At 40.1% G+C, this 25,252-nt stretch overlaps 1 protein-coding gene across 1 annotated transcript in view; it reads right to left on the bottom strand.

Moving 5' to 3' along the window:
- Window positions 1–247: 247 nt before the first annotated feature.
- Window positions 248–25,252, bottom strand: part of ccdc141 (coiled-coil domain containing 141) — a 95,402-nt gene continuing 70,397 nt past the window's right edge. Inside the window, exons 21-24 of the mRNA XM_052029793.1 lie at window positions 21,267–21,385; window positions 7,360–7,911; window positions 3,623–4,602; window positions 248–533 (exon numbers count right to left, since the gene is read on the bottom strand). Of these exons, the coding sequence (XP_051885753.1) occupies window positions 248–533; window positions 3,623–4,602; window positions 7,360–7,911; window positions 21,267–21,385 (1,937 nt within the window). The remainder of the gene's footprint in view (window positions 534–3,622; window positions 4,603–7,359; window positions 7,912–21,266; window positions 21,386–25,252) is intronic.

The following is a 25,252-nucleotide window of genomic DNA, read 5'->3' on the forward strand; positions in this document are numbered from 1 at the left end:
TGAATACAAGCAATATTCTAGTTTGTGTTGAATTACTGAAAATATGCTTTACTGCAAAAGTACTAAATTATTATATTAGTATTTTTCATAAATTCAGCTAAATAAGCAATAGTAAACAAACAACAGTACATTAATAAAATTATAGAAGATATCAAACAATAATATTGCTTGTGGCAAGTGCAGGTATTTTAGGACACACAGTGATAGGCTGCCAAGTGACAGGAACAGTGATATACATTTACAGTCATTAGGTTAACAGAATATACATAAGAATTAAACTAATGTATATTAAACACAACACTCCAAGGCAGGTGAACCAATCTATGAAGTCAACGTGGAAACATCTCAGATGACAGTTACCTTGTACTTGAAGGATAGCACTGGAATTGATAGCACCATTAGAATTTTTAGCTTGCACAGCATAAATACCAGCATCTTTATCTGACACCTTCTCAATGTAAAGAATGTGTTTGCCTTCCTTTCGTGAAATTTTCAGATGTTGATCTGTTGTCAGCTTCTGTCCATTCTTGTACCTGAAATAAAGAGTGCATTTCCATGTCAAGCAAATTCCAGCACTATTTTAGCAATACCACATTTATTTACAAAATATATAAAACTAAAAAATTGAATTTTAGTTTAGAAAATTTTCTCCATAAAGGCCAGGGAAACAATATTTTTAGTATCACATCAAAAATTTATTAAGCATTAGCATTATATTTAAACAACGGAACATGCAAAGATCATTCAATCTCAAATTCATAGTAGCATACAATGTCCCAACCACAGAAAACTCATGGGTGCTCTGTCAAACATATTCATTACATGACCCATTAATTTGAATCCAAGTCTCTCACTCATGCACAAATATTCAATTCTTTTCAAGTAACCATTTCAATCCACTTTAAGCAAAGATGGTAACTCATTTTCAAAAAAGCCTAAGGCAGATCTTTCTGCAAACTAACTACTCTCTAGGTTTAAAATTCTAACCTAATTTGGGCCATTATTTTACCCTTTCTTGTTATCTTTGGAGACACTAGATTAATCCCTTATGTCAAAGGGTCCTTCAAGTTTGAATGTATTGACTTTACAAAAAAATAATGTATATGTCCTAGCAAAGAGAGTCACAGCATATTTTAAGCCACTTCAGAGTCAAGACAACAGGGCACTCAGAAAGCCTTTTGTTTTAGAGTCAAAATGATTTTATAAATGCTTAAAGGAAAAACATATTTGATAAGTTCCAAAGGGAACTTGATGAATAAAAAACAAAAATTTAGGGCTGGCAGGACTGGGGGTAATATAATAACTTGCAGATTGCTTATCAGGCAGAAAGTACAGATCAAGCCATTTTTAATTTGTCCGATTGTAATTGACAGGGTGTTGCAAGTATCAGTGTTAGCGCTTCAACTATTTGCCATCCTTTTCAATGACATAATGAGGGGATTCAGTCTGAAGTACGCAAATTTACTAATGACAGTTAGCAAATTAAACTGTGAACAGGACCATATCAACTGAGAAGGTTAAGTGAATGGCTAAGGAAGGACAAATGGAAGTAAAATGTGAGGAATGTGAAATTATCCACGTTGATATGAGGAATGGCAAAGTAAAATATTATACTTAAGAAAGATGAAAGTCTTGTAAATGCTGATATTCATTGGAATTTATATGCAAATCTCAAAAATTTAACATATTGGTACCTTTGGCTAATGGCTAACCTTTATTGCAACAGAGTTGTATTGTCAGCCTAACAAAACATTGTGCAAAAGCAGAAAACGCCAGAAGCAAAAACAACAAGACGCTGGAGGAACACAGCAGGCCAGGCAGCATCCGTAGAGAAAAACAGACGGTCAACATTTCAGGTCAGGACCCTTCTTCAGGACTGAAGATAGGAAAAGGGGAAGCCCAATATATAGGGCGGAAAACAGAGCAGTGATAGGTAGACAAATGAGGGGAGGTGAGGTGGGCACAAGGTGGTGATAGGTAGATGCAGGTAAGAGATAGCGATAGGCAGGTGTGGGGGAGGAGGGGGAAGCAGATCCACCAGGGCAGGGTCACAGGCACCTCATGGGGGGGGGGGGGGGGGGGAGGGGAGGAGAGGAGAAGAAAGAGAGATAGGCTAGGAAAGGGAAGAAAAGAAGAGGCATTGTGGGGGTGGGGGGGAGGGTTTGGTTTGCTTAAAGTAGAAGAATTCGTAGCAGCCAGCTGCTCAGGCAGCATCTGTGGAAAGAGAAACAGAATTAATGTTTCATTTTCATCAGAGTTCTGTTTCTCCTTCCACAGATGCTGTCTGACCTGCTGAGGTTGTCCAGCATTTTCTCTTTTTTGTTTAGATTTCCAGCATCTGCAGTTTTTTTTTCATATGTTCAGAATATTGTGGTAATTTGGTAAGATCATACTAAAAATACAGCATGCAGTTTTGGTCTCCTTAGTAATGAAGGATATGCTTGCCTTAGAGGGAGTGCAATGAACATTCACTGGATTGATCTTTCCTACCAAATCTCACATCAGTCTGTGGCTTTTTCTTCTACACCTTCCTGTTTTGAAAATCTCATTTATTATGATACCGTTCCTTTAAAATCAAGCTCAGCACCATCAAAATTATATGTTGTGATAGTCTCACTCTTTTCCTTGATGAGGTTCTGCATGAAATAACTTCAACCTCCATTTCAACTGACTGTCATTGGTTCTTTGAATTCATTCACCTTCTGCCTCCACTTTAGTTGCTCCCTAATTACCAATTTACCCATGTTAATAGTCTCTTTACAACCTTAACCCTAATCCTTCTCCCATGGTCTCAATCTCAAAGGAGATCATCACTTATCAACTTCTTGTATTGCCCACCAATCAGCATCTCCCTTTTCTCTCCTGCATCCATGCTTAGATAAAGCACTTCACCAAATTACTCCCTGAAGCACATTCAAACTCCAGATGTTTTCTCTTGAGGCTTCTGTTTGACACAGCAATTCTGCAGCATCCATCAGCTCTCAATAACTCCTTCACCTCTGCCTCCACTGCACACTCTGAAGAAACATTCACTCCCACTCTGGCAATTCCTGCTGATATACCTTATTCTTTATACCAAGAGGGATAGTAGTAATTTGATGCTGATTGGAGCACATTAATCACAAGGCCTTGCCCTTATGTGTCAAAACCTCTCAAGATCATTATCAAATGTAAAGGTAACTCCCATATTCCTTATACACACCAAACGTTTCCTTAAAGCCCTTTCTCCGCCCTCATTACCTTCACTTACAACAATAACTCTAAGTTTTTTTCCAGAGTCCATTTCGCTGCCCATGTCATTTTTAATAGTTAACAAACAAAAAAGTTGTTAGTCATTTAACTTGTATATAACTTTGTGCAATGCTGGACACTTGCATAATGAATAATTATTTGTATCAAAGTTTTCACATTTTCTATGAAGTCTGTTGAACATTTGTCTCAATTAAATATATGGAAGTTTTTGGACTTTAACTGGGAGCTATGTTGTAATAACACTAAAAATAACAGATCCATGTTGACATCATGCTAACTAGTTAAGTATTTATTAATATTAAATAAAATGTTCCCAATTAGAAGCAATTCTACTTGTGCATACTATGGCTGTTTGCTATAGGTTACCCACCATGTCAATGTTGGTTCTGGGAGTCCTGTTACTTCGATTTCCAAGGTCACAGGAGAACCTTCTACCACACTGACATTAGACATCAGCTTGCAGAAGTTGGGAGTGGTGCAAGCCAAGTTGCATGTGGCTGTATTTCTTGATGTACGTCTGATTTCCTTGTGGATGATAATATCCATGTGATGACCTGTATCATGCACTGAATTTTGTACATTGTGGGGTACTGTTAGTGATTCAGACGAGGTAAACAAATTATTTTCGTTAGAGCTCATTTCTTTTCTAAAACAATCACTGTTAGAATCATGCAGTGACTCCTGGGTTGTTATACTCTCATGCATGTCATACGTCTGCAGTTGTCTCTCATTCACTTCACAGGTAGAATCACAGACTGATGAATTAGTTACCATTTGGGATTTTAAGACATGTGAAAGCGTGTTTGAAACAATACTGGGGGCAGGAATTGTCAGTGGGCTGTGAATAAAGGAGGAAGACTCAGATCTGTATTTAGTGCAGGGTTTAACACTGGGATTTGGATCAGACGCATGATGATATCCTGATTCACTATATAGTCTTGGGTGATTCATTTTATCAGCAGGGGTAACAGGTGCTAGGGATTCAGACGTGTCAGTCATTCTGCTGCAGCTTATTTGCTCCTGTGGCTGGCTACTGTATGACCCAGCGTGCGGACTGTGGAAACTTAGTCTGGAAATTTTGTCCACTTCTGTTTCAGAATGGAGGAGAATTGATTCAGGAGTATCAGGAAGCGGAGGCAAGGAGATGTCATCAGGTGACATACATTCATATTCTTCTATAGATAGGTTTTCATCTGCAACAAGTTCATTTTGTAGATCTCCCTCAGTCACTGTGCTGCCTTCAGTGGAAAGATGAAGTAACTCAATAGCTTCCTGTGGATTTGGATCTTCTGTAACTGAATCTGTGATTTCATTGCTCACGAATCCATCTGAGTTAACTTTTAAAATTTCCTTGAAAACAAATGAAATCGTATCTATAATTTATTTAAGTTGTTAGACACATCATAACCTGATCGTTATAGTATGACTATTTTTGCCATGCCCCCAGGTGGTACCTTGATAATTTTTGCAATACTATTTCACAGTCACAACTGCAGTCTCCACTGCCAAAGTCCTACATTATTAAAGGTTGGAGTCCACAATACTTCAATCAGTCAGCTGGGCAGCAGAAAAGATTATATCATTTTACATTTAGTGCTAAATCGACCGATGGTAACATCCAAGAGGAAAGAAAAACAGGATATTGGCCAAATGTCTAACTATTCAGGACAGTAGTTAAGTTACTGGACTAGCAGTCCAGAGGGCTGGGCTAACAATCGAGAGAGCCGAATTCAAATCCCATCCAAGCTGCGATGGAATTTAAATTTGGTAAATAACATAGAAAGGAAAGAAAATAGTAGTCAGTAATGATGACCACAAAAACTAACCAATTGATGCAAAAACCCATCTGATTCACTAATGCCTTTCAGGGGAAGGAAATATGCAATCCTTTTCCAGTTTGTTATATGTCACGTCAGTACATCCCACATAGTTGACTCTGAATTGGCCCAGCATGCCACTTGGTTGTACTACTGCCCCAATGCTTAAACAGAGAAAGAATAAAACTGGGTGAAATTCAGACATGGCAAAGATGCATGTACTCAACCTTCCAAACTTGTCTTCACAAACATTTAGTCATTGCCATCCACACTGAACAGTTGTCAGACAGCCCTGTTAAGCAATAGCCTGACATAATTGAACATGCAGATGCATAGCTTACAGACAATGTCCTAGACTCCATCATAATCCCTGGGTAAGTCTCGTCTCACTCGCTGGATGGACCAACCAGAGTGGCAGTATAATGGTGTACAAGTGGGAGGAACTATCCCTTGGCGTCCTCACCATTGACTGCAGGTCTTACGATGTCTCAGTTGGAAAGTTCAGTGTCGGGAGTCTGATAGAATACTTTTCACTTGTCTGGATGACTGCAGCTCCAACAACTCTCACAAGGCTTGAAGCCATCCAGGACAAAGCAGCCCAATTAACCGGTACATCAACAACCCTAAACATTTATTAACTCCATTGCTGGCACACAGTGGTTGCACCATGCACCATATACAAAATGCACTGCAGTTATTCACCTTGGCTACTCCAACAGCATCGCCTAAACATCAAGACGGAGAGGGGCAACAGGCATTAGGGAACACCACAACTTTCAGGTTCCTCTCCAAGTCGCATCCTGATTTAGAAATATATTACTGGTCCTTCATCATCACTGGATCTAAATCCTGCAACTCACTTCCTGATAGCACTGTCGGTGGACATCACCAGAAGGATTGCAGCGGTTCCAGAAGATTGCTCAGCACCAGTTTCTCAACGGCAATTAGGAATGGACAATAAATGCTGACCTTTGCCAGCAATGCCCAGATTCTAAAAAATGAATAAAAAGATCTCCGACCTTGCCAAACTTATTTGTTGCTGAAATACTTATACGATGCGCTTCTATCTTCCATAAGCCTAAGTCCATCCAAAATTTTGTTGTCCATTTCTTAAATCATACCATCCCATTCAGATATCATCCCTGCGTTTGCTACATTAGTTCCTCTTCTGCAGTGCCTTCATTTTAACGTTCTCTATAGAAGTTCAGCGTCTCTGATTTTAATCATGTCACCATCGGCAGCTGCAAGTTTTTTTTTTGAGATTCCAGGGCCTTAGGCCTCTGAAAGTTTATCCCCTGTCCTCTCCACCAACCTACTGTTCTTTATTCCTTTGAGACATTCCTTAAAATTTACCTCTTCACGCAAGTTTCCAGTCCCAATATCCCCTGAGGTTGTTTGGTATAAAATTTTGTCTGATAACTTTCCTGTGAAATCCCATTGGTTGTTTTACTACCTTAAACCTGCTAGATAAATGCAAACAGTTGAGTAATAATATTTCTATTTTAAAAGGTAATTAATTCATGATCAAATTGAAAATACATACCTACTGATATCCTAATAACACAATGAATCAGCCAGGAATATTTTTATATAAAAACTAAATATGCTCAGAGTTTGAAATCATGAGTGACGTGCTCACACTAACCTATAAAGTTCCAGCTAACCTCACAGTTTCCACAGCAAGAACCTACAGAGAGAAGTTAGTTCCATCAGTGGATCAACAACATCTTTAGTGACATAAATGCCATCACACTGCGGGGAGGGGAGATGCAGTACCACTGAAAGGAACTTTTTACAGCTTGCTGAGCAGTCCAATCGACTGTCAACATTATCAAAAATGTTGAGGTTCAGAAATATTGAAAAACGATTTGCAAATTTTATAGATAACTAAGAATTTAAAAACAAAATATTTAAATATACTAAAACAATAAAAATATAAAAATACTGATACTTACCTATGTGGTAGGTGACTGTAGCAACTTCATAAGGAGTCTAACACTGAAACATAGCTGCTAAAATATCTGTGAAGAACTAACTAACATTTTGGAAATTTGCACAGAAATCCTTAAGTTGCAGACAGTTGTGCAGGGAAATGTTAGCAGATACACATAGAACTGATGACATTTCCCCCATAAAGTATGGGCCTCTATGCTTTCAATTAAGTTATCCTCAATGTAAACATTGTATGTCTGAACAAATTTTACTAAATTTGAACAGGTCATGTTCCTATGATGCATTAATCAATCTTTCTGTAATAGTACTATGAATTAAAATTTTGAAGGATACATACGTGACTGTATGAAAACTGGTGTTCTTGACTGGTTTGACTATCCAATTTTCCCCTGTTTTCAGTTTTGTCTACTTGACACTCTATGGGAGAATTAGACTCTGAAACTTCTGAGTGGTTTCCAAAATCTCCCATGGAAAGTTCTGTGTGTTCTTGTGTATTTTCCGCAAGTTGAAGAGCGAAAATTCTTCTTTCTGTGTCTGTGAAATATTTTGTTGGGGAACCTGATTTTGTCTGGGACATTTTCATTCTAAATGGCTGGGTCAAAATGGTAGTATAATACTGAGCATTTATGTCCTCTGGTCCAGAGGTCTTCATTTTATCTGTTACACTCTGGACATCTTCTGTGGGTAATCCAAGAACATGACTGTGATCTGAGACAAGTACAGAAGCTAAATTTAGTGCCTGGTTGTCTTTTACCACTTGAGATGAATCCACACTAGATTTTGGTGAAGTGTTGATCATCTTTTCTTGCTCATGGTACTCCATTGTTTGATTTGTTATTTGCAAGTCTGGATCCACAGGTGACGATTGGGTGAAACCATTGGAATCCATCTAAGAGGAATTAGAGAAACATAAGAATTCAGACACTTTAACTTCAATGTGTACATAAGTATCATTCTTCTACATAGTTTATTGAAATTTCAACTGTTACTATGAATGAGGAAAGTACAAAGAGTGCTAATCAATAGTGCATATTTACATATAATTTAGATTCAAATTCTAACAACATAGTTCAGATAGAAAGGAATCAACTTGCAATATTAACTCTGCTTTTTCTTTCCACAGGTGCTGCCTGACCTACTAAGTATTTCCAGCATTTCCTTTTTATTTTTGGCATTCCATTTCTCAGCTTTTAAAATTAAATGTTATTTATTACTTTAAAAGCATTATTAAAGGAGAATTATGACACTACTAAAATGCAGATACTCTATTTGATATTTTCTCCCTATTCAATGAGTTATTGTTTCCATTTATGCAGTTGTATTCCTAAAGCCCCTTTCACCCCATTGCCTTTAGAAACTACAGTTCTTGTACGATGGTTTCTTTTTTTTAGTGCTATATTTTTGTTAGCTCTCTTTTTTCATCCCTCCTAGCCTATTTGACTAAATGGTTTACCTGCCCTTCATTATTCATGATGCCACTTTTATCCATAATTATAAGGTTAGAAGCCTCATGCTCTTCTACTTTCTATGTTTTGGTGTTGCTTAACTCTTTCTCTCTTTCCTGAACTCTCCACTATCGAATTTATCCATACTCAAGAACTTGGTACTATTAAATTTCAGGTAAAATTTTTCCTTTTCCACAACTTCATCTGTCCAGAGTTTGTGCCAAAGCATCAGGAATTTGGAGGTCCCGCTGAAATAGTTCCGTTAATTTGGTGATTTAACTTTTACATTAGTAGACTGCATTAATTTCTGCTGGGCTAAAATCACATGCAAAAATAGTGAATAAAGATACATACAAAGAAGGACGAATGCCTCAAAGGTGCAAGTAAATCCATTCAAATACAATGTTTTTATTTCCATTCATCACAACATGGTGTTATGGTAAAATAAACACCAATATTAACTGTAAAAATGTTCCACCATAAATAATTGATACAAATTTGCTCAGTAGTTTAAAACTACAATTTTCTGATTGCCTTGACGCTGTGAATTTATACTGATAAATATTCCCATGCCTGACTGAGAACTCAAAGTGTAAGCAAATCTCTCACTTTAGCACTTCAAAATCACTTAATGTTGAACTTTAATTAGTATTATTTAAACATCACAAATGACTGAAGAAACAAATCATTGTACTAAGTATGATTGCCTAATATTGGGCGTTGCTTGCAGTATTATAGGGAAGGGAAAACAGCAGAGCAATCCTGGGATAAAAAAAACGTAAAATGTAAGTAATACTTAGGGCAAGCGGCATCACAAGAGAGAGAAACAGAGTTAATATTTCCCTGGACACAGCAGTTGCTGGAATTCTGAAATAAAAATGATGCAGGGAGTACCCAACGGATCAAGCAGCATCTGTGGAAACAGAAAAAGTGAGCTAACATTACAAGTTGTTGACCTTGTATCTTAACTGGTCAGTTCTGACACAAACGCAAAAGGGTGGTTTTCTGAAAATGTGGAATTCAAATCTGAGTGCCTTGTTGGAAGATGAGATGCTGTTCCTTGATCTTACATTAGACTTGTTTGTAAAAGTGGAAGAGGCCATTCTCATTCATTCTCTCTGCAGAGATGCTACCTGACCTGCTGAGTATTTCCAGCATTTTCTGCTTTTATTTTAGATTCTTTTATTTTACATCTCCAATTTTTTGCTTTTTAATAATAGGACATAATTGGAGGTCTCTTCCTTGAGACTATTCTACCTGTATTCAGTAGCTTGTAACACAGATATGCATCCTGAATGTAGTAAAATATCATAAATCGTTTCACAAGAGTAAAATTAAACAAAATTCAAAACAGAGCCAAATAAGGAAAGGTGATCAAAGTCTTCCCATAAAATACAATGTACATGTTACAGTTGCATATAAGTAGACCCTTGCTTTGGGAATGTCAATTCCAGGAAATTGCATTTCTTAAAAAAATCCCCGCCACCTTTTGACAAACTGTTCTCTGTCCATGTGACCGAGAACTTCTCATTTTGCAAACAGAATGGACAAAGAAAACTTTCCGCCCAGACACAAGGCAGAGCTTGAAACCTGCATCCTTACCTGCAGGCTATTGACAATAGAGCTAAGTACTATGGGCATTCACTAATGAGGCACCAGGCGCACAAACACCCCAGGGATTATGCACAGGAAAAAAACTACAGAGAGGAAAGCAGTGGGAAACCAGATAAGTGTGGCTGTTATGGTTTGAGAAAGAGAGATGGAGAAAGAGGGGCAATGGAGACAAATGGAGGGAGGGGAGAGAGAAAAAAAGATAATGGGAGATGGGTACCAGCGAGAGAGAAAATGTGCATAGAAAGGGAGATGTCAGAGCTCACTTGTTCACTCTAATACCTTTGTTTTGTCTTCCCATCCCTCATTCTGATTCCTTCTTTCTCAAAGAGTCATAGAATACTACAGCACAGAAACAGGCTCTTTGGCCCATCTAGTCCATGCCACCTGATCTTCTGCTAGTCCCATCTATCTGCACCCAGACCATATCCCACCAAACCCCTCCCATCCACGTACCTATCCAAACCTCTCTTAAATGTTACAATTGAACCTGCATCCACTATTTCCACTAGCAGCTTATTCCACACTCACACCACCCTCTGAGTGAAGAGGTTTCCCCTCAGATTCCCCTTAAATATTCGCCTTTGACCCTAAACCTATGTCCTCTAAGTTCTATTCTCACCCCACCTGAGGGGAGAAAGCCTGCATGCATTCACCCTATCTCTCCCCATCATAATTTTGTATACCTCTATAAGATCTCCCCTCATTCTCCTGTGCTACAGGGAATAAAGTCCTAACCTATTCAACCTTTCCCTATAACTCAGGTCCTCAAGTCCCAGCAACATCCTTGTAAATTTTCTCTGCACTCTTTCAAGCTTACTGATATCTTTTCTGTACATAGGTAAGCAGAACTGCACACAATACTCTAAACTTGGCCTCACCAATGTCTTGTACAACTTCAACGTAACACCCCAACTCCTGTACTCAGTGCCCTGATTTATGAAGGTCTCTTTACGACCCTATCTATCTGTGACACCACTTTCAAGGTACTGTGGATCTGTATCCCCAGGTCGGTTTGTTCTATTGCACACCTCAGAGCCCTACCATTCACTGTCTTACCCTGGTTTGTCCACCCAAAGTGCAATACCTCACACTTGTCTGCATTAAATTCCATCTGCCATTTTTCAGCCCATTTACTTAGCTGATCAAGATCACGCTGCAAGCTTTGATAGCCTTTCTCGCTGTCCACTACCCTCCCAATCTTGGTGTCATCTGCAAATTTGCTGATCCAGTTTACCACGTTATTATCTAAATCATTAATATAGATGATAACCAACAACGGACCCAGCACCGATCCATGTGGCACACCACTAGACACAGGCCTCCAGTCAGAGAGACAACCATCTACTACCATTCTCTGGCTTCTCCTGCTAAGCCAATGTTGAATCCAATTGACTATTTCATCCTGAATGTGAAGCGACTTAACCTTCTGGAGCAGCCTCCCATGCGGGACTTTGTCAAAGGCCTTGCTAAAGTCAATGTAGACAATGTCCTCTGTCTTTCCCTCATCGACCTTCTTGGTAACCTCCTCAAAAAACTCTTTCAGATTGGTTAAGCATGACCTACCACGCACGAAGTTAGTTGACTATCCCTGATCAGGCCCTGTCTATCCAAATATTTATATATCCTGCCCCTTAGAATACCTTGCAATAATTTACCCACGACTGACATCAGGCTCACTGGCCTATAATTTCCTGGTCTATTGTTGGAGCCTTTCTTGAACAATGGAACAACATTAGCTATCCTCCAGTCCTCTGGCACCTCACTCATGACTAAGGACCAGTCCTCCAGCACCTCACTCATGGCTTTCTCCTACTCTCTCAAATCTCTCCCCTTTACCCTTCCTCTATTACCATCCCATCACTCTCTTTCACTCCTTACTTTCACTTTCCTGAACTGTATCCATCTTGCTCCGCCTCCTCTTGCTCACTCTCACCTCCCACTATCTCTATCTCTCATCCAGTGCCTTGGGATTCTCCTTAATCCTACTTGCCATGGACATTTCATGGCCCTTTTGGCCCTTTCTGAGTTAAGTTCTTTCCTGCTTCCTTTATATTCCTCAAGGGCTTGTCTGATTTCAGCTTCCTAAACTTTATATATAATTCTTTTTTTTCTTTTTGACTGAATTTACAATATCTCTTGACATTCAAGGTTCCCAAACGTTGCCATCCTTAAGTTTCATCCTCACAGGAACATGACGGTCCTGAACTCTAATCAACTGGCCTTTAAAAGACTTCCAAATGTCAGATGTGGACTTACCCTCAAACAGCCACTCCTAATCTACTTTCTCTACTTCTTGACTAATCCTGCTGTAATAAGCCTTCTCCCAATTTTGCACCTTCATCCGAGGACCAGTCTTCTATACATTCCATGACTACTCCTCCCCTATGACCCTTGATTTGGTTTGCCCTGTCTATACAGAGATTAAAGTTCCCCATGATTATTGTATTATACTTGCTCTATGTACCTTTAATTTTCTGATTTATATTATGTCCGAGATTACCACTACTCTTGGGGGCCTATAGACAACTGCTGCCATTGCTTTCTTCTCCTTTCTATTTCTCAGCTTCATTAAAGTTGATTATAGCTCTTGATTTTCTGAACATGATCCTTTATCTCCACTGAATTTGTCCCTTTCATTATGTCAGGCTATACTTTCTCTTTCATTTTGCCTTTGTCTGATAGAAGTTAAGTATCCTGGAAATTATAATTCCCAACACTTCTGTAACAGTTGTTAGATCATACCATTTGTTTCTATCTGTGCCATTAATTCATCTTTCTTGTTATGAATATTGTGTATAATCAAATGAAGAACCTTCAATTTTGTCTTCTTACCACGTTTCACTGCACTAATACCGATTGGAGATATGTTCTTGTCATTGCATGCTTTGTCTCTTACTCACAGACCCCGATGATGATTACCCATTGAATGATCTTGCACAATCACTTTGCCCTTTCTCTTTAACTCTCTAAATTTCCCTTCACCTAAACTTCCATCCCCACTTCCCCCATTGCCACCCAAATTAGTTTGAAGCCTTATCTGCAGCCCTATTCAATTTGTTTCAAGAAGGGAAATATCCAGTTGTGGTAATTATAGTAGAATCCCTTGTTGCCTGCCAAGGGGATTGGCAAAGATTCTCCCTATCAGCCTCCTCTCAGTTTCGGAAGAGCTCACCTCAGAGACACAATTCAAACTCCACCCATCAAGAAGTACAATGGACATAATTTTTACTAGACAACATATCCAGAAAAAGGTAGAGAGCAGAACTGGCCACTGTACATGACATTTTTCAATTTCACAAAAGTCTTTTAATTCATCAGTTGAGATGGTTTATTGAAAAAAAGCATTCCAAAATTCGATGTCCTCATAAACTCTTCACTTTCTGACATCTGCTACACAATGATATGTAAACTGTGATACTAACCAATGAATCCAATCCCTGTGCAGACTGTGATCAAGCATGGCTACATCCTTGCTCTAACTCTCTTCAATTTTCATTGCAGCACCTCATCTCCAATAAGCTTTCAGTGAAGCTGGAATGCAGTTAATCTACCAGACAAAGGGAAACTGCTCAATCTTTGTTGTTTCCACTCCAGACCAAGATTACCCCAACTTCAATCATTGGTTTACAGTATATAGATAGCATTTGCAGATGTGAGTATTTGGAGACTGTGCTCCAAATCATCACTGACTCCTTCACTGAAGCTTATGAAAGAATGTGTTTACATCTGGAAAACAAATGTCCTCTACTAACCTCTCCCTGCTGCTCCCTGACAATCAAGATCCATGGCAAGATTCTGGTAAATGTTAATCATTTTCCATATCTTAGCAACTACCTCTCAGAAAAGGCAGAGATCAATGATGAAATTCACAAGCATAGCCTTCAGTTGCCTAAGGACCAAGACTTCAGTCCCAGCACCAAGTTCATGATATATTAAGTAGCTGCAATGTCTGCCCTCCTGGAGTCAAGGTCAGTCTACAATATGCACCTCAAGGTACAATCTCTGCAAATTCCTTTGAACCCAATGGAAGGATTGGTATAGCAATATCAGTATTGTTGCCCAGCAAACAACCCCAACAATGATCATATTCAACCAGCTCTGGTGGGCAGACCACACCAACTGCATTCCTGACACCAGACTCCGGGAAGAAGCTATATACTCAAGATCCACCATGACAAAAGATTTGCAGGATGAGAACTAGAACATGTTGAGGATGATCCCAAAATCTCCTTGATAAAAATGTAGCATCTTCACTAAATCATGGAAATTCCTGACTGGTGGAGTATCTAGGAAACCACCAAACATCTCAAGTCTATTATGAGATCATGAGATGAGTAGAAAGAACAAAAGGAACAAACTGCATTCCAAACAACCCAGCTTGTCAAACATCTCCTGCATCACCTATGGCTGGGTCTGCAGATATCATATTGGGGTCTTGAACCTCCTCAGAAACTACAGAACTGGATAAAAGCAAGTCATTTTCTAGCCGAAGGGCTTGCATCACAGAGCATTCAGCACAGAAACAGGCCTATTGGCCCATTATGCCCATGCCAAACATCAAGTATGCATCTGTACTAATCCCAATTACCAGCACTTGATTTGTAGCCCTCCATGCATTGGCAATTTAAGTTTTTGTCTGGATACTTCTTAAATATTGTGTCAGTACTTGCTTCCACCACTCAGACAATGCTTTCCAGAAGTTAGCCACCCAAAGGATGAAAATATTCTTCCTCAGATCTCCTCTAAACCACTTAACCATTGCCTCAAACCTAAGCCCACTAGCTTTAGATACCTCTGCTACAGGAAAAAAGCTTCCTATTATCTTCCCTGGCTGTTGTGAGGTAGAAGTGCTATGTCTGAGGTGTAAGTGCTGAGGCTTTGTCTCGGAGGCTGAACAGTGGTAACGTAAGATGGGGTAAGATCTGTTACTTTCCTCTGTAGTCTTGGTGGTTTACAGATGGAAGTCAGGGCAGCCGTATGCTCCTCCTGCAGGATGTAGGAGATCAGGGAAACTTCCAGTGTCCCTGGTGACTATACCTGTGGGAAGTGTGTCTAGCTACAGCTCCCGACTCACCATACCTAGTGCTGTTGCTGCAGCTGGACTCACTCAGGAGCATCTGTGATGCTGAAAGCATCATAGACAGGAACTTTAATGAGGTTGTCACCCTGAAGGTACAGGCAACAGGTAGTTGGGTGACCATCAGGAAAGGTAGATGGGGTAGACAGGGAGTGCAGGATTCCCCTGTACTCAGTAACAAGTACATTGTTGGGGCTGGATGACCTTTCAGAGAAGAGCAGCAGCAGCCAGGTTGTGGTACAACAACTGGCTCTGATGCACAGCAGGGGAGAATGGAGTCATAGAGAGAAATAGTGATAGGAGACTCGATAGCTAGGAAGAGATGCAGGAGATTCTGCGCTAACAAACAGAACTCCAGGATGATGTGCTGCCTCCTGGGTGCCAGGGCCAGGGCCAAGGATGTCCCCAAGCAGACAGAGAACATTCTCAAAGGGGAGGGTGAACAGGCAGAATTTGTTGCACGCATTGGTACCAAATACATAGGTAGAAAAAGGGATGAGTGCCTGCAGTGTGAATTTAGGCAGTTAGGCAGAAGGTTAAAAAGCAGAACCTCAAGAGTTGTAATCTCTGGATTACTCCTGGCACCACACACTAGTGAGGGGAGGAAGAGGAGGATGGGGCAGATGAATGCATGGCTGAGAAGCTGGTATAAGAGGGAGGAATTCAGGTTCTTGGACCACTGGGATCACTTCTGAGGCAGAGGTGACCTTTACAAGAGAGACAGTTGCACCTGAACTGGAGGGACACCAATATCCTGGTGGGAGATTTGCTGGAGCTGCTCGGGAGGGTTTAAATGAGTCTGGAAGAGGGGTGGGACCCAAAGTAGTGGTGTCTCTGTAAGGGGTTTGTACGTTCTCCCCGTGTCTGCGTGGGTTTCCTCTGGGTACTCCAGTTTCCTCCCACATTCCAAAGACGTACGGGTTAGGAAGTTGTGGGCATGCTATGTTGGCGCCGGAAGCAAGGCGACACTTCTGGGCTGCCCCCAGAACACTCTATGCAAAAGGTGCATTTCACTGTGTGCTTCAATGTACATGTGACTAATAAAGATATTTTTTCTCAGATGAGAAAGATGAGGCGAATATTTAAGTGAGCAAGTCCAGTATGCAGGACAGGCAGGGAGCCAGGAAGGTCTGATACGTTAAACTGCATTTATTTTAATACAAGAAGCCTGACAGGAAAGGCAGATGAGCTCAGAGTATGGATAGGCACATGGGATTATGATTTTATAGCTGTTACAGAAACATGGCTGAGGGATAAGCAGGACTGAGGTACAGATGTTACCAACGTGATAGCAGTGGAGGTAAGAGAGGAGAGGGAGTTGCACTTTTGATTAGGGAGAACATCACGGCAGTACCTAGAGAGGATGTTCCTGAGGAATGTCCAGTGAGACTATATGGGTGGAACTTCAAAATAAGAAGGGGGTGATCACGTCATTGCGATTGTACAATAGGCTTCCCAATAGTCAGCAGGAACTACAGGAGCAAATATGTAGGGAGATTACAGATAGCTGTAGGAGTAAAAGGATTTAAATAGTAAGTGATTTTAACTTCCCTAATATTAGAGCCATAGGGTAATACAGCACAGATACAGGCTCTTCGGCCCAACCAGTCCATGCTGACCACAATACCCACCCAGCTAGTCCCAATTTCCTGCATTTAGCTCATATCCCTCTAAGCCCTCCCCTCCGTGAACCTATCCAAGTGCTTCTTAAATGATTCTATTGTACCTGCCTCAACTACTTCCTCTGGCAGCTCGTTCCATCTACTCACAACCCTCTGTGCGAAAACACTGGCCCTTAGGTCACTTTTAAATCTTTCCCCTCTCACCTTAAATCTATGCCCCCTAGTTTTGGACTCCCTTGGAGAAAACACCATTACCATCCACCTTATCTATGCCTCTCATAATTTTTAAACACTTCTATAAGATCGCCCCTCATTCTCCTACATTCCAAGAAATAAAGACCTCGCTTGGCCAACCTCTCCCTATAACTCAGGCCCTCTAGTCCTGGTAACGTCCTCGTAAATCTTTTCTGCACTCTTTACAGTTTAACCACGTCTTTCCTATAACACGTTGACTGCAACTGTACACAGTACTCTAACTGCAGCCTCACCAACAACTTATACAACTACAACATAATATCCCAATTCCTAAATTCAATGCCCTGACTGAAGAAGGCCAGCAAGCTGAATGCCTTTTTCACCACCCTGTCTACCTGTGGTGCCGCTTTCAACAAACTTTGCACTTGTACTCCTAGGTCCCTCTGTTCTATTACACTCCCTAGTGCCCTACCACTCATAGAACAAATCTGACACTGGTTTGACCTTCCAAAATGCATCTTAATGGTATTGAAATCCATTTTCCAGTCCTCGGCCCACTTCTCTAACTGATCAAGATCCCTCCGTAACCTACGATAAACTTCTTATCAACAACAGCTCCTAATTTTGTGTCACCCACAAACTTATTCATCAAGCCTTGTGCATTTGAATCCAAATCATTTATACAAATAACGAATAACAAAGGTCCCAACACCAACTCCTGTGGCACAGCATTAGTCACCAGCCTCCATTCTGAGAAACAACCTTCAACCACCAACCTCTGCTCCCTACCTCTGAGCCAATTTTGAATCCACCTAATAAGCTCTCCCTGGATTCCATGGGACCTAACCTTCCAGACCAGCCTACCATGTGGGACCTTGTCTAAGGCCTTGCTAAAGTCCAAATAGACAACATCCACTACCCTACCCTCATCTACCCTTTTGGTTACCTCTTCAAAAAACTCTTAAAAGATTCATCAAGCATGACTTTCCACGCACAAAGCTATGCTGACTCCTCCTAATCAGACTCTGTCTATCCAAATGCTAGCGGATCTTGTACCTCAGAATTCCCTCCAGTAACTTCCCCACTACTGATGTCAGGCTGACCGGCCAATATTGACTGGGACTTCCATAATGCTAAGGAATTAGATGGGGCAGAATTTATTAAGTGTGTCCAAGAAAGTTTTCTCAAGCAATATATATGGCCCTTCCAGAGAGAGTGCAACACTTGACCATCTCTTGGGAAATAAGGCTGGGCCAATGGCTGTGGGCGAGCACTTTGGGATCAGTGAACATAGTTCTATTAGTTTTAAAATACCTATGAAAGAAGGTATGACTGGTCCACAAGTTAAAGTCCTAGAATGGGACAAGGCTAATTTTGATGGCATTAGATAGGAATTTGCAAAGATAGATTGGGAGAGGCTGTTAGCAGGTAAAGGGACGTGTGGCAAATGGGATGCTTTTAAAAGTGAGATAGGAAGAGTTCAGGGCCAATATGTTCCTTTTAGGGGAAAGGCAAGGCTGGCAGGATGAGGGATATTGAGGCTCCAGTCAGGAAAAAGGAGGAATATGTTTCGGCTGCTGGAATCATGAATCCCTTGAGGTGTATAGAGGATGTAGCAGTAAATTGAAGGAAATTGGCAGGGCAAGAAGAGGACATGAGATATCCTTGGCAGGTAAGGTAAAGAAGAATCCTAAGAGATTCTATATTAAGAGCAAAAGGATAACTAGGGAGAGAAGGAGTCCCCTTATGGATCTCTGTGGTCACCTATGTGTGCACCCACAGGAAATGGGCAAGGTCTTCAATGAATTCTTCTCATCAGTGTTTACCATGGAGAAGGTCATGGAAGCAAGGGAGTTCAGGGAAGAGAACAGTGGTGTCTTGAAACATATTGATACGTTTCAAGAGGAGCAGTTGGCATTCTTGAAGTGCATAAAGGTGGATAAATCCCTGGGGCCTGAACAAGCGTATCTTGCGATGTTGTGGGAAACAAGGGAAGAAATTGCTGGGGCACTGGCAGAGATTTTTGTAACTTCCTTAGCCACAGGTGAGGTACCAGAAAACTGGAGGGTAGCTAAGGTTGTTCCTTTATTTAAGAAGGCATGTAAGGACAAGCCAGAGAACTACAGATCCATTAGCTTAACATCAGTGGTGGGAAAGTTACTGGAGGTGATTCTGAGAGGATCTACCTGCACTTGGAAAGGCAAGGACTGATAGGGATCATCAGCATGGCTTTGTGCATGGGAAATCATGTCTTACAAATTTGATTGAGTTTTTTGAAGAGGTGACCAAGAGGATTGACAAGGGCAGGACAGTAGACATTGTCAACATGGACTTTAGTAAGGCTTTTAACAAGGACCCACAGGTGAGATTACATGGGATTCAGGGTGAGATAGCCAACTTGGATACAAAATTTGCTTGGTAGAAGGAGTCAGAGGGTGATAGTGGAGGGTTGTTATTTAGATTGGAGGCCTGTGACCCATGGTGTGTCACAGGGATTGGTGCTGGGTCTGCTGTTGTTTGTCATACATGTTAATAATTTGGAAGAGACTATAGGTAGCATGATCAGTAAGTATGCAGATGACACCAAAATTGGTGATGTAGTGGAGAGTAGAGAAGTTTGTCTAAGGTTACAACTGGGAAAGTTAAACCAAGGCTGGATATACACAGTGAATGACAGAGCCCTGGGGAGTGTTGTGGAACAGAAAGACCTTGGGTTACAAGTACATCATTCTCTGAAAGTGGCAACACAGGCAGACAAGATGGTGAAGAAGGCATATGGCACACTTGCCTTCATCAAGTGGAGCATTCTGTACAAGAGTTGGGACTTCATATTACAGCTGTTCAGGACATTGGTGAGATCACACCTGGAATAATGTGTGCAGTTCTGCTCACCATACTAGAGGAAGGATGTGAGTAAGCTAGAAAGGGTGCAGAAAAGTTTCACAAGGATGTTGCCGGGACTGGAGGGCTTTAGTTATAAGGAGAGACTGGTTAGGCTAGGACTGTTTTCTCTGGAGCAAAGGAGACTGAGGGGTGTCCTATAAGGTGGATGGTCACAGTATTTTTCACAGGATAGGAGAGTCTAAAACTAAAGGGCATAGGTTTAACGTGAAAGGGGAAAGATTTAAAGGAGATCTGAGGGCCAATTTTTTCACACAGAGGGCGGTGGGTATATGGAACAAGCTGCCAGAGGAAGTGGTAGTGGTGGGTACAGTCACAACATTTAAAAGACTTTTGGACAGGTTCGTGGATAGGAAACATTTAGAGAGATATGGGACCAGGTCAGGAAGGCATTATGGTCAGCATGGATGAGTTGGGCTGAAGGGCTTGTTTCCATGCTGTATAACTATGAACCTATCTATACATCTCATAAGTTTGCATATGTCTATCAGGCTCCCCTCAGTCTCCTTTGCTCCAAGGAAAACAAACACAGTCTATCCAGACTCTTCTCATAAATGAAACTTTTTCCCAGGGCGACAATGGCTAACATGAGGGGACATAATTTTAAGGTGATTGGAGCAAGGTATAAGGGGGATGTCAGGGGTAAGTTTTTTTTACACAGAGAGTGGTGGGTGCATGGAACGCACTGCCTGCAGAGGTTGTGGGCGCAGATACATTAGGGACATTTAAGAGACTCTTAGACAGACACATGAATGATAGAAAAATAGGGGGCTATGTGGAAGGGAAGGGTTAGGTACATAGATCTTAGAGCAGATAAAATGTCGGCACAACGTTGTGGGCCGAAGGGCCTGTACTGTGCTGTGGTGTTTTAATGTTCTAATGTTCTGAAAACTGGACAATCTCCTCTGCACCCTCTCCGATGCAATCTCAATCTTCCTATGCTTTGGTGATCTAAGTATAGGAAGAGGGAGAGCTAATTAGGATATGGGTGTTTGCTCATTTGTATAAGATGGAAGGTGTGAGGCTGATAACAAGAGCATTATAATTGTCAAGTTGGGAGGTAACAAGGTCAATTTGAGCATTTCAGTAAATGAACTGAGGGTGTGTGGGTGTTGAACATGGTTACAGATGTAGAAGTAAGTGAACTTGGTAATGGTGAGAATATGTTGTCAGAAAGAATGGCAATATGTCAAGTTGTCCAGTTCAGTTTCAGACAGTTCTCAGGTCAGAGTCTGTAATTAAGGAATCTAGTAAGTAGCTGGAACTGGAAACTTGGTCTTTCAATATTTAATTGGTGACAGTTTCTACTCAAGCATTTTTGGATGTCAGACAAGCAATATTCTCAACAATAAGAAATAACAATTAACATCCAGACAACTTTTCTGCTTACCACATTGTGAAGTTTTGATTCAAGATCTCTTAACCCATTGCATAGTTCCTTCATTGATTCAAGGATTTCATTATGTTTTGTTGCCATTTGCTTCACAATTTTCTTTGCTTCTTCTGGACCTTTAAATGTAAATGTAGACACATTAAGCTCGTTGCTTTTCAGATCAAACTCGATTGTCAAATGCACATTCCTTGAATGCATTCACTTTTATTTGCTATGAATATTATAATAGAGAGGATACTTATTTGAACCATAGGTGCTGAATAACCAGTTCCTCAAGGTAAAAAGTAATTTTAATTCTCTGGTTCTTACTGGTTGGATAAGAATAGAATCAAGCAACTGCACTTTCACCTCTCAGGGAGAGAAGTTTTGGAGAAGTGTGATGCGGTTAAGTACATTAAAGGCAGAAGAAAGATAAGGAGGGGCAGATTACCTTTGTCATTATCATATGGATGTTATTTGAGTCTTTGATTAGATCCATTTCAGTATTGTAGCGGAGGAAGAAAGTTGATAGGAAGAATTCAAATATGAAGCTTCAGGGAAGATGATTTGCAATTTGTCCTTTAGCCAGTTCTCTATCTGTGCTAATATATTTCCAGTTACCTTGTGAGCCCTAATATTGCCTAACCACCATATTAAAAACATTTTTCCTTTTATTCAACCATGGTGACTCAACCTCATCATGTTATAATTGTGCCCTATACCTCATCTTAATGATGAATTCCAGTATTTTCCTGACAACTCAGTAGCACTGTGGTGTAGCTGGTAGAGCTGTTGCCTTATAGCTACAGAGACCTGGACTTGATCCTGACCTTGGTGCTGTCTCTGTGGAGCTTGCACATTCTCCCTTTGACTGCATGGGTTTCCTTCAGGTGTTCTGGTATCCCTCACATCCCAAGGATGCACAGGCTGTTGGGTTAATTGGCAAGTGTGATTTGTCCCTAGTGTGTAGTTGAGAAGTAATATCTGGAAGGAGTTGATGGGAATGTGGGGATTACAAAAAAAACGTGATTAGTGTAGGATTCTTGTGAATGATTGGTTGATGATGGGCTTGGACTCAGGTCAAAGGACCTGTTCCTGTGCTATATGACTCTATAACTTAGGTTTTGGTCCATGGTTTCCCTACTTTCTCCCTATTATTTTGGCTACCATTATTACTTTTGCTACCTTCCAAATTGTTTCAGATTCCTGGAGATCATAATAGATCACAATTAATGCATCCATCCTCTTTAGAATGCTGGGATGAAAACTATTCGCTCAATGGGATTTGATAGCATTTCTTTCTTCCTCCATTACTTTTGTTCTACTAATATTAGTTCCTTAAGGCTCTTTGCACTTATTAGATTCTAGTTTCCCCATTACTTCAGGTACCTTGTAGCCACCTTTTTTTTTAATCCAATGCTAAAATCTCTTTGATTAGCCCTGGTTGGATCATTTTTCTCATGAAGTTTTTACTTAATATAATATAAATTTGCTGAGAATGACCATATACTTCTTTAAATGCTTGCCAATACTTAACTGTTGGCAAACCTATTAATTTAATTTGCAAGTTTGCCCTAGCCAGTTTGCCCCTCATGCTTACATAATTGGCCTTATTAAAGCTTCTGTCTGAATTATGTCACTTTTGAACTCTATTATTACATGAGACAATGATGAAAATAACCAGTTTCCATGTTGGGTTTGTGAAATATTGCTCTAGGAAATATCCAGAATACATAAAAAGAATCCATCCTTCAAATTATTATTGCCAAATTGACTTACCCAATCTATATTAAGATTGAAGTCACTACAATTATTGCATTACCATGCCACATTACCATACCAGACTCTTCTCATTTCTTGATTGACGCTTTCTTCAAAGTGTAAAATACTATTGCTGCTAGCTTTCAGAATGAATGTGTAAGTTTAGGCAGACAACATTTTAATTGCAGGCAATTTAAACATGCTGCCTTTTGTACTTATGAAATAGATAATAGTACCTTAATAATTTGTTTGTGAGATCTGAACAGAGTACAGCTGAGAGCTATTTGTTTACTGCATTTTAAAGATGACAAAAACTCAAACTGCAGCAGATTTTCCTGCAGCTGTAACTGGGAATAATAAATCACCAGCATATTCATTAGAAACTCTGCCCAATTTTCATTAGTAGATTGAAAATTAACAGTCTTTACAGGAGTCTGTTTGCTGCCCAATTCTAAATCTCAGCACATGGATGGTAAAGAAATATTGTTAAGTAGAACTGTTAGAGTACCAAAAAGAATTTGTAGCGTGACACATATATCCATTTAAATCATGGTGACAAATGAGACTGTAGTGCTTTTCTTTACAATAGAAATTCCTCGTCTTTGGTTGTGTTGTCAGTATAGATGTAACCATTCATTAAAACCTACTTATGATGAGGTGACAGGAATTTATATCTTATCCTATATATAGCAGACAGTTGTCACTAAATCAAACAGAATGCTTTGGAAGCTTTTAAGGTTGTATATATCCAAAGTGGCAATAGTGATAAACAAGCACAATCTGCTAAGCTATAAATTCTTATTTATAAATGGCAGCGAGTTTGGAATATAAGAAACAATGACAGGTCTCCTGCAAAACAGCAGGATTATAGCAACTAAATGCAGTTTTCATTGGATATCTATTGGGTCTGGAACAAGTCAAGCTGTATAAATCCAACCCTCAACTAACTGCAGACTCATTTATACTGACTTTGCACTCTCAAGACAGCTCGTGTACCCAATGATCCCATGCTGGTCATTAGGAGTGCTTGTCAACAGTGCCTGTGGTTGTTGTCAATCATTGGATCAATTTATTTTCATATCCTTTGATGCTGAGTAAGCAGAACTAAGGGAAAACTTTTCCAGTCGATGGGAAGGGCTGGTGGGTAAAGGAAAGATCAGGTACAATTTTAACAATACAAATGCTTAATTTCTGAGGTGTAGCAGCTATTGAAGTTGGCAGAGTACACAGAGATGGGATCAAGCAAATGGAAGCAGTACTTTACTTCATTACCATATTAACCAGTTTTCAAAAATGTTTCATGCCTAAGAATCCAATTGGAACATGATGAAGATTTCAATTGATATAAGGAGATGAAGTTTCAATGGTTGACTGAAAATCATTCCAAGATGATACGTGAAAGAAAGTCAGCTGTACATTCATGGGAGGAAGATGCAAAAGCCTATCAAACAAGTCATATGGTGGGAGGTAATAGTTGTACTGTGCCTTCCTTCACACTCCCAGACAGCAGAACAGTAGGCCAAAAGGTTCAATTCCCCAAGAACGGTAGGCAAGTAACATAATGGCCATTCTTCCTTTTTCCCAAAAATTAATGCCACATCTACACATTGCACTGTATCTGTGGGGTTTAGTAACTCAGGATTTCACAGCTCTCTGAATGTACGATTACTTGTACATAAAAACATCCATCCCTTCACATTGGAATCCACAAAATACTTATGCATATTTATTCTTTTAACGCTAACTGATAAATGTTGAAAATTTCAGGTGTTCCTCCCAAAAATAGACCTCAGATATGTCATGAAGGAGCAGATCTAGAGGTCCATGGGTGTCACTTGGGTGATCCCAGTAAGGAAAAAGACGTAGAAGGCCCTGCAGAAACACTCACAAAAAAAATCTAGGCTCAAACCTTGGGCGGAGCTCATTTCTGCCTAATGAAACCAAATGTCTCTGCAGCGATCACAGAACATGTGATTAAGGATTTAGATAGAAATTCCTTACATTAACCACACTTTAGGCTTTATAGAATGAACTTCCCCACAAAAGATATGTGGGAGAATTTGCTTCAAGCTTGGAACTCAATTTCTAAGGAAAGATCATTGACCTGAAAACTTAATCTTAACTCCTTCTCTAGATAATCAGCACCAGATTTCCTTAATTCACAGATTTTACTTTTGCAGTTTATTCTCAGTTTTGTACATCAACACAACTATTTACACCAGTTAGTAATCTTGCCCAGAGAG

Source organism: Pristis pectinata, chromosome 1 (genome assembly GCF_009764475.1).
Source record: "Pristis pectinata isolate sPriPec2 chromosome 1, sPriPec2.1.pri, whole genome shotgun sequence".
Taxonomy (NCBI): domain Eukaryota; kingdom Metazoa; phylum Chordata; class Chondrichthyes; order Rhinopristiformes; family Pristidae; genus Pristis; species Pristis pectinata.